The following is a 10,551-nucleotide window of genomic DNA, read 5'->3' as shown; positions in this document are numbered from 1 at the left end:
TTCTCTTCTTGGCTGCCTCACATGATAAATCTATTTTTACCGAAGGATTGCACATGATAAAACTGAGGGTGTAAGGAATCAATCAGGCTCTTCATCTTTTTATTTTTCCAACGCAACTTTTTGTGGTTAATTCTCAGGTTACTCTAAAATGATTCTCCTGAGCAAAAAAAATAATAATAATAAATAAAAAATAAAACTTTTGCCACCTTCAATAGTTCATAATGCCATCTTCAATTGCGCGATGTGCAGAAGTGTACCGATATAAATATTAATTCGGTTGATAAATATTCAAAGACCTTATGTAACTAAATTTCACCGAGTTACAGTATGCTATTTCAGGAGCTATGTTTCACCACTAGAATGCTTTAGGAACTATTTGGACCGCGGCATTTTTATGAGAAATCAGTACAATCCCATGAAAATCTTGTTGAATTCTCATGTCATATGCTACACGAATTTTGCAATGAATCAGTACAATTCCCATGGAAAATCCTGCTGGTTTTTTCAGCCTGTACTTTACATTGAGTGTAACTAGAACTATTAATAAATTAATTAACAATGCGTTGTCATGGATTTGGTTAAGAGATCATCACTCTTACTTTCTCCAGATTCTCTAGTACAGCATCCCAGACAAAGCAACATTGGTAGTTATGCAACCCCCTCCAACCCCAACTGTTGTTGCATCACTCCATCCTACCTTGACCCCTTCAAGCAAGCCACCATTCCTATATAAACACTGCCCCCACAACCCAAATCCTCAAATCACAACCCCCCCCCCCCCCCCCCTCTCTCTAAACTCTCTTCCTCTCTCCAAAATTTTCTCCTCCTCTCTCCAAAACCCTCTCTTTCTCTCTCTCCAACGCGCATCATCAAACATGGTGAGTGAACGTGCTACATCAGTTTACTAATCAAGCGTATGTTGCAAAAATGTCTGTGAGTTTGTGACCTTTCTTGCCACGTTACGCACGGTGTAGGTTGTTGAGATCAAGGAGAACGGCGGCGCGGTGGCCGTGGCCGCGGGCGGCAAGGCGCAGCTGCTGAGCGTGAAGCGCGGCGAGCCGACGCTGGTGCCCCCAGCGGAGCCGACGCCGACGGGCGAGCAGTACTACCTCTCCAACCTGGACCAGAACATCGCCGTGATCGTGCAGACGGTGTACTGCTACAAGGCCCCGCCCAGCGTCGGCGGCGAGGGCGTGGCGGCCGCGCTCCGCGACGCGCTGGCGCGCGTCCTGGTGCACTACCACCCCCTGGCGGGCCGCCTGGGCATCAGCCGGGAGATGAAGCTGACCGTGGAGCTGACCGGCGAGGGCGCCGTGTTCGTGGAGGCCGACGCCGGCTGCGACCTCACCGACGTCGGTGACCTCACCAAGCCGGACCCCGCCGCGCTGGGCCAGCTCGTGTACTCCGTCCCCGGCGCCAAGAACATCCTCGAGATGCCCCCCATGACCGCTCAGGTACACGAACAAGACGCCATTAACTGTTGCTCCTTGCATCGTTCCGGTCGGTGTCCACTCGCCGAGGCGGCCGGCCCGGCTTGCCACCAGTGAGCCGGTGCGCGCCAAGCTCCCTTTCAGTGAGACGGAGAGATCCTCCGACATAATGTCACCGATAACGTCACCGTCCATACGCAAGGTTCACTGAAAATTAACTCACGTGTCAACGACAACGTCAGGGAGACGAAGAGCTTGTGCACGCCCGTGCTACTTACTGCGGCCGCGTGAGTGGGGTTGATTGGTCAGGGAGTTGGCAGGGGATGGGGGTTGAAACATGAATTGAATGAGCCGGGCACTTTAGGCTTTTAGCTAGTCATGGGAAATTGAGTGAGCAGAAGACCGAAAAAGGAAAATTTAAATTTACTGCCGTCTAGGAACTTGGCCTCATTCGGAACACGGGAAAGTTTCTCGGCTGTCGTATGAAATTACTGCGCTCCAAACGTGCCATGGGTATCCTCCTGCAGATATCTGGGATCGTTAGAAGATCATGACACTGGTGGAATGCAGTGCATGCATTAGCTCTTTGATATTTACATCCATTTTAGGCAAACCGATAACATCATATGGTTGCAGATTTCCATTTCTAGACATCCCAGCTACCTCGTGTCCAGCTTGTGAACCACTAGCGCGCTTGTTCTGTCTCTCCCCCGTCCCTTCTTATTCATATCTTCGTGTTCAAATAGATAGGCAAATTATTGTTGCAGCAAAAAACAAAAAAAAGTAATAATGTTTAGAGCAATTATGAATAAATCGAAAAGCAAATTATAGTTGTGGAATAAACATATAACATATTTTACAGCAAATCATTACCAAGTCTCAAAGTTTAGGACAATATAGCATTTCGATACAAAAAATGTAGAAGATCGGAAGCAAAATCAGAATTTTTTTAGATCAGAGCAGGATTAAAAGACAAAACTACTCCCCTCATTCAAAAATAGGAAACACTCTTTTTGAAAAAGTCAACTTAGTGTACTTTGACTTAATATTTAAATAAATTATAAAATATCTCATGTATAAAAAATATATAACTAGATTTACAATTTAAAATAATTTCATAATATATATATTTTGTAGCTCTATAAATGATATATTTTGTGAGAAAATCTTAATCAAAATTTAACTTCGATATCCAAGGCTAAAAGAAATAAACCAATTATTCCTCACGGATAGGGATTACTAGAAATCAAGAGCATTTTGGCCATATGATCTCCAAACAAAGGAGTGCATTGGTATTTGTGCCTTGGTCAAAGCTGCCCATCAAATTAAAACAGAGGGAGTATGCGATATCATAGTCTATGATATAGCCTCTGTTTGATTTTTTTTTCATGTCGGACTCAAGGAAGTTGTTGGAGGCTATAGTAGGAAACGGGACAGATATTCTTCGCCTGTGTGAGTACTCACAGACTTGCAAAGTAAATATGAGATGATTGCTGTGTATTGACACTCTAGCGAGCTGCGGTTATGATTTCTGTGTAATATAGATACATGATGATTAATATTCGTTCGAAATATCTGAATATTAGGTGTTATAAGAAAATATATTATAATTTTATTTAAAAATATAATATATATATATATTATCATATATCCATAGATAGATAATACTAAATGCTCATGCTTTCATATCTCATCAATTACTTTCTATATGCTCACTTTAATTGCGCTTCTATATTATTTAATATTATATGTGAGGATGCAAATGAAATAAATTTTTTAATGTATCCAACTAACCGACATCTATCCGATTCTGACTCTGAGAAAAAATATAGAACATAATACATAATAAAAAAATAATTATCTAGCACTATCCATATCTAACTTAAAATATATATATAATAAAATATAGAATAAACTGTATCCGTCCGTATCTAATTTATTTTTACCCTAAGGCTTGGAGCACTTTTTATACTGCCGGAGATTTCTACATGTTTTTGCTACAGAGTTGGATGACCAACCTGTACCTACAAATCAACCAAACCAGATATGTCATCATCACGCAATTTAGTTTCCTACCCATCTCCTGCCATGCATGAACCCACATGTCACGCAAGGACACAACCAATCTGATCGTCCGACATGTAGGACCCACAATGAGAGGACGACCTGACCTGATTAACTATGCACAACTCACTTGTCAAGTCATATATAACTCGGTTTCAGTAAAGCATAGTTTGTTAAGCTTGATCAGCCTACCACTCAAATTTCGATCATATTTATTTTCTATTTTGATTATAGATTCTGGTTCTAAAATAAAAAACAAATAATTATAATATAAAAACTGATTCTTATAATTCAAAAACCAAATTATACTATAAAATCTTATAATTCATAATCTAGTGAGAAAGATCTCCCACATATTTTATAGATTAAACTAAATTTTCGTAATCTAAAACTAAAACAAACATGTCTTTAGTCAAAGTTTAAACAAATTTGTCCCAATTTTAATTTGTTTTCAAAAAAGAGGCTCACACCCCTAACCGTAAAAGAACTGAGGGACGCTTCGGGATGGGAGCCAGGGATCTAACCCCGGTCTTCCATCTGGGGATAGCCTCCAGAACTACTGGATTCAGCTGCCCCCTGTTACTACTGTAATTTTTCAGTTGCTTGTCCAGTGGTTAATCCATAACCACTATTGATGTAAAATTACAAGGTATTTACCGTTGGTTAATTACTGCACAGGTGACGAGGTTCAAGTGCGGGGGTTTCGCGCTCGGCCTTGCCATGAACCACTGCATGTTCGACGGCATCGGCGCCATGGAGTTCGTCAACTCGTGGGCCGAGACGGCGCGCGGCGCCGCCGAGCTCACCGTGCCGCCGTTCCTCGACCGCGCGGTCCTCAAGGCGCGCGACCCGCCGGTGTACTCTTTTCCGCACCACGAGTTCGCCGAGATCCCCGACGTCTCCGACACGGCGGCGCTCTACGGCGGGCAGGAGCTGCTCTACCGCTCCTTCTGCTTCGACCCGGACCGGCTGGAGCGCGTCCGCGGCCTGGCGCTCGCCGACGGCGCGCTCGACCGCTGCACTACCTTCGAGGCGCTCTCGGGCCTCGTTTGGCGCGCGCGCATCCGCGCGCTTGGGCTCGCCCCCGACCAGCGGACCAAGCTGCTGTTCGCAGTGGACGGGCGGCGCCGGTTCGTGCCGCCGCTCCCGCGCGGATACTTCGGGAATGGCATCGTGCTTACGAACGCGATTGCCACGGCGGGCGAGCTGCTGTCGGCGCCCGTGTCGCGCGCGGCGGGGCTGGTGCAGGAGGCCGTGCGGATGGTGACCGACGATTACATGCGGTCGGCGGTGGACTACTTCGAGGCGACGCGGGCCCGGCCGTCGCTGGCTTCCACGCTGCTCATCACCACGTGGTCGCGGCTGGCCTTCCACGGCGCCGACTTCGGGTCGGGCGAGCCCGTCATGTCCGGCCCCGTCACGCTGCCGGAGAAGGAGGTCATACTCTTCCTAGCGCACGGGAAGGAGAGGAAGAGCATCAACGTGCTGCTCGGCCTTCCGGCCACCGCCATGGACGCCTTCCAAGAGCTCATGGACGAGATATGATCGGTCGATGACGGGTGCTATGGTTCCTCTTATGCTTAATCTGCACGGGTTTATACTATGGTTATGTAATCGTGGTTTGTGTTGATTATTTACGCTATATATTTTGGTGTTTAATGCATCTGAAAATTTGTTATCAGTTGCAATGGTTTTAAGATGGTTTACGTTCAATGAAAAATAGCAACTTTTGTTGCTTCAGTTAATTGGATTTGTCCTGAGTCACAAATGTTCTCTCCTCTTTTCTCTGCTGTCCATGTCTTCCCAATATAACACATATTTTTGACTCAGGCCTCAAGACTTTCATTTTTAACTGACTTGAAAAACCTGAGCTTCAATTGTTTGGTATTTTAAAACTTTTGAAATCTAAACTATCAACATGAAAGCTTAAACTTCCAACTCAAAATTGCAACTCCAAATTGAGTCGGCAATAATCTCCATGACTTGAACATGGCTTCACTGCCACTCGAATGGGCCGGTTTGTTGGCCCAAAAAATTGAGTCGGCGACGGCGCCGGTCTGCTTGAGAACTCGGCTGTGCTCCCCTGCCCTGCCTTGATGCCAGAGAGCAGAGCTTACTCTGTTTTCTCTGCAACCTCTGTGTCTGTCGCCAAAACAGGGCAAGTCGAAACCAGCGTGGTCGTCTCCTGTTCTTTATGGCACACCGCAAGCGATTCCTGTACGATTTCGCGCCAATTTTGGGGCAAGAAATCTCGTCCTCCCGCTTGGTTCCTGCGTGCTTCCATACGCAAGCACACATTCCATGTTTACGCTTGATTAATGTCAGTCCATTAATGTTGCTGCCACTACTGGTTACGTGTATAAGCTATACTTTCAGGCAGCCGGTGGTGTCGAGGTCCCGGGGTCCGAGCCATACGGCCAGCCAAAAATGAACTGGAGGACCTGCTCCGTTCCTCTTTTGTTGGAAATTCCCTTAAATACATTTACCATATACTCCTACATTATAATGTTTGGTCATCTTAATGTGTAGTTTTTTCTCTCCTTCGGCTAGCATATCTCGTCTCTTGGACAATCACACATAAAAGCAAAATGTTAATAGATCCAAACATGAGAAGCAGATGTGCCTGGTGGCGCAAAGCAGCTTGTTTTTGTGCTGTGGGCGTTGACATCGCTGGCAGCAACCAGCGCCTTGGAATCCCGCATGCATAAGAGGTTCCCTGTCACGGCGGATCTGCTGGCAACATACTCCCTCCTTCCCGCAATACAGGGCGCATAAAATTTTTCTCTGAGACCAAGGCACTCGATTGAACGTCGCCGGAGCTCCCGCCTCCATCACTGCATGGCCTCGTGGCGCGTGACATGCAACTCTTCGTTCCTCGCACCCTCACGGCGGTTACGCTTCACCACGCAGCGCCATCCCGCGCTACCTCGCTCGCTTCGCGCTCGCTTTGCTCCACGCGCGCCCGCGTCCATCTCCCGTGTCCACGCACGTCCGCGTTCATCTCCCGCGCTCTCGCTTATTCACCATGCGCCAGCTCTCGCGTCCAAACGCGCTCTCACGGCCGGCTCTAGCGTCCAAATGCGTTCTGCCGCACACAAAATTTCCAAATTCTCCATGAGCTCTGAATTTGAGTTTTGCCGCCCAGAATTTGCAAAACCCGCACCGCCAAAATCATGTCCATGTCTTCCTATATATAGCTCGGCCATATCTTCTCCATGAGCATCTTCACTTCTTTTCTCTTCTATTCTTCTCTCATCCATTAAAATGATTTGAGTATAGCAAATTTTGACCTCAACCAACCAATCAATTGTGAGCAGATTGAAGAGTTTAATGGACTTGTTATTGATCTCAACTACGATCTTGAGTGGGATGAAGCTATACATCATGTTCTTATTTCTATTTTTTGGTTTTGTTTCGTGCTCAAGGAAAACATGGTGTAGGAGATGGAGTTGACAATAATGGACAAGGAGATGAAGGTGACGATCATGGTGGAGGAGATGTACCTAAGGAACAAGAAGTTGTTGGCGATCAAGGAGAAGGAGATGGTGGCGAGGAACTAGAAGTTGCCGGAGATCGGGGAGAAGGAGATGGTGTCGGCGCACACGGGACGCTCGGGCTTGCCGGCCGTGAGCGCACCAGACTCGGACTCACCGGTCGTGTTCACGTCGGGTTTTGCATCTCAGGTGAAGGCAACACCGGGTTCCGCATCTCAGGCAAAGGCAACGCATGGCGCGGCCACGGAACGCTTGGCCTAGTCGGCTGCGGGCACAACAGTCTCGGAGTCACTGGCCGCGGTCATGTCCGCATCGGGGTATCAGGTGAGAGCAACGAAGGGCTAGGGCGCTCCGGCCGTGGTCACGGTACCCGATTTGGACTCACTGGCCATTGTCATGCCTGCATCGGGGACTCAAGCATAATGAACACTGGGCTTGGCTGTGTTGGCCGTGGTGAAGCTGGGATGGCAATGGCCGGACGCGACATAGCCGGGATGACAGCGGTTAGAACTGAAACGAATAAGTTTATCATTCCATGTTTACGCTAGTTGTAGTTCATGAAGTAGCTGTGGAAATATGAGTAGTTTATCATGAATTAGCTGTAGAAATATTTGTACTCACTGTTGTAGAATTAGGAATATGAGTAGTTCATGCATGTACTTACTGTTTACAAACATTTGTGCAGTTTTTTGTTCATCTAAGTTTTCCAATGCAGTTGTAGTTCATGAATATGAGTAGCAAAATTATTTAAGCATATGTTCATCTAAGTTTTCCAATGCAATTGTAGATCAAGTTGGGAATGTAACCAGGAGGAAGCAATATAACGACGAGGAACGACGGGCCATTTATACCATGCTTTTAGAGAGAACATCATTAGGAATTCTAAATCATGGAGTGACAAACACCTTGTCTCTTGAGACGGGGGTGCCTGTGAGAGTTATACAGCGCATATGGCTGAATGGCAAGCGCGGTGGTGGTATACATGCCGTGGATAGCAAGAAGCCAAAGAACTGTGGCCGCAAAAGAGTTGCCTTCAATGACGAGGCTATCAGAGATGTTCCTTTGAGTAAGCGAACGACTCTGCATGACCTAGCTATAGAATTGGGTGTTTCAAAGAGCATGTTATTTAGGCAGTTTAAAGAGGGGAAATTTAGAAGGCACACGAACGACATAAAATCTTCGTTAACGAATGAGAACAAAAAAGGTCGTGTTTGTTTTTGCCTTTCAATGCTAGACCCAGTAAGCATTCCTCACGAGCCAACCTTCCTCGGTTTGCATAACATTGTGCACATCGACGAGAAGTGGTTCTATAGGACCCGAAAATGTCATAAGTATTATTTGGCGATTGATGAAGATAAACAAGAGAGGGTCACAAAGAACAAGAATTTCATAGAGAAAGTGATGTTCCTCTATGTAGTTGCAAGACCTAGATATGACCAAGAAGGTAATGTCACATTTTCCGGAAAGATTGGAATATGGCCATTTATGGAGGTAGTGCTTGCCAAGGGGAGTAGTGTAAACAGGCATGCCTGTACCTTGGTAACCAAGGCAATGAATTCGGTTACTAAGGATCATAGCCGTGCGTATCTCTTGAACTATGTCTTGCCAGTAATAAAATAGAGATGGCCAACAGATGATATTGGTACCCCTATTTTCATCTAGCAGGACAATTCTAAGACGCATGTTGCAATAGATGACGTCAGTTTTGTAGTGCGGCATCGGCAGATGGTTTTGACATAAGGTTGATGTGCCAACCGCCCAACTCCCCCGATCTCAATGTGCTCGTTGGTTATTTTGCGACCATCCAGGCCATGTTTCAAAAGTCCTCTCCCACTAGTGTTGAAGACATTGTCGCCAAGGTAACCAAAGCCTACGATGAGTATTCAATTGATAGGAGTAACCGTATTTTCCTAACTCACCAAGATGAGAGAGATACTACAGCAAAAGGGGGGACAACATTATAAAATCCCACATTTGAAGAAGGAAGGTTGTGGAGAGGAATGGTGTTCTTTCGGGTAGGTTACAATGTGAGGCAGAAATTGTGAGCGAAGCGTTACAATTTGTCTCTTAGATGTAGAACTGTTATTTCTGTTTTTGCAATTGTAACCGAACCATGATTGAATTTTGTAACGTTATTTTTGTTATCAAGCATCACCAACGGTGTCCGACGCCATGACATCGACATCGACCGAGTTCTCTGCGCTTTTCCACAACGATTTCGGGACAGCCACTCAGAGAAATCCTCGTTGTCGGGCTTGTTGAGCCAATCGTGGGTTGCATCATGGGAGTCGTCCTGGTGCACGATGACTACGCCGTCGTGGGTGCCGTCCTGGTGCGCGAAGACTATGCCGGTATGGGCACCGTCGAAGAAGCCATCGACTTGCGAGACAAGGAGGTCATCCCGGGCATCGTCGACTAGTGAGACGAATAGGCCATCATGGGCGCCAGCCAGTTGCGAGTCGAGGTTGCCATCCAGGTCACCGTCGACTTGCGAGACGAGGAGGCCGTCGTGGGCACCGTCGAAGGAGCCGTCGACTTGCGATACGAGGAGGCCGTCAAGGTTGCCATCTTGAGCGCCGTCAAGGTGCGCGATGAGAGGGACGCAGAGGTGGGCGCGGTCGAGGGAGTCGTCCGTGGCGAGGTCGAGCTGGTAGCCCACAGGGTCGTCCTGGCCACCGTCGAAGGTTACATCCATGGCTCTGGAACCGTGGAAACGAGGAAACGAGTATAAGTGGTAATATAGACAGCAGGCATGCAGCAGCATTAAGTGCAGGCATGTAGCAACGGTTCGCATGCAGGAGTTGAAACGGCGGCATTCAGTGCTTCATGCTTAATACGACTTGTAATTTGGGAAGAAGTTCAAAAAATTATACGCACTGTATTGTGGGAAGGAGGGAGTAGAAGACAAGTATCTGGTCTGGCAACAGCAAACTAAAGACGGGAGGCTGGTCTGAAGCTAGCCCGAATGATAAGAAAATGTTTCGCTGTTACCTAGGCTTATTTGAATGTAATACATTAAGTGATTTTGAAAACATGTATGTCTATTGGCATGGACTGGCGGGAGATAAAAGCAATCCAGGCAAGCTTGTTCAGACATTGAACTGAATAGAAAATTTAGCGATGGCCATTTTGGTCCAGCGGCATTCCTCCCTGATATGCTTCTCCTTCTAAATTTCCTTCTCGATATATTTTCTCTACTCTTCTGTTACCTATACTATCTCCTAGATCCACCAAACTTGCTCAAGTTCATAAAAAAAAATTGGTATCAAAGCCAACACCCACCACATGTTCGACCAAAGTTCTCTCACGTACATCTTCGATCTGGTGACCTCAAAATTGACAAGCAAGGACCCATCCTCGAAGCCGCACTATGTCTCATGCCAGCAACAATACCTTTTGATGATGGAGGGTCAATTCGTCGAGTTCCTAAAGAGATATGACGACGATTAGCAGAAACTGGAAGCTGATCGCCGAGAGCAGAAGGCATGGTCGAAGGCGATCCAACAAGCCATGGATACGTGGAAGTTCGTGGGGGATCGAGTGGAGATTATGAGCCAAGCAGT

The 10,551-nt window shown here is 46.6% G+C and overlaps 1 protein-coding gene across 1 annotated transcript; it reads left to right on the top strand.

Annotated features, from left to right (window-relative positions):
• The first annotated feature begins 788 nt into the window (after positions 1-788).
• Positions 789-5,239, top strand: LOC133899880 (omega-hydroxypalmitate O-feruloyl transferase-like). The gene is made up of 3 exons (XM_062340912.1): positions 789-878; positions 975-1,454; positions 4,173-5,239. Exons 1-3 carry the CDS (start codon positions 876-878, stop codon positions 5,037-5,039), a joined length of 1,350 nt encoding a protein of 449 aa, XP_062196896.1. The 5' UTR covers positions 789-875; the 3' UTR covers positions 5,040-5,239.
• The last annotated feature ends 5,312 nt before the right edge of the window (positions 5,240-10,551 follow it).

This window comes from Phragmites australis, chromosome 19, assembly GCF_958298935.1.
Source record: "Phragmites australis chromosome 19, lpPhrAust1.1, whole genome shotgun sequence".
NCBI lineage: Eukaryota > Viridiplantae > Streptophyta > Magnoliopsida > Poales > Poaceae > Phragmites > Phragmites australis.
The sequence above is the reverse complement of the archived record's forward strand: the minus strand, read 5'-3'. Positions and strand labels throughout refer to the sequence as shown.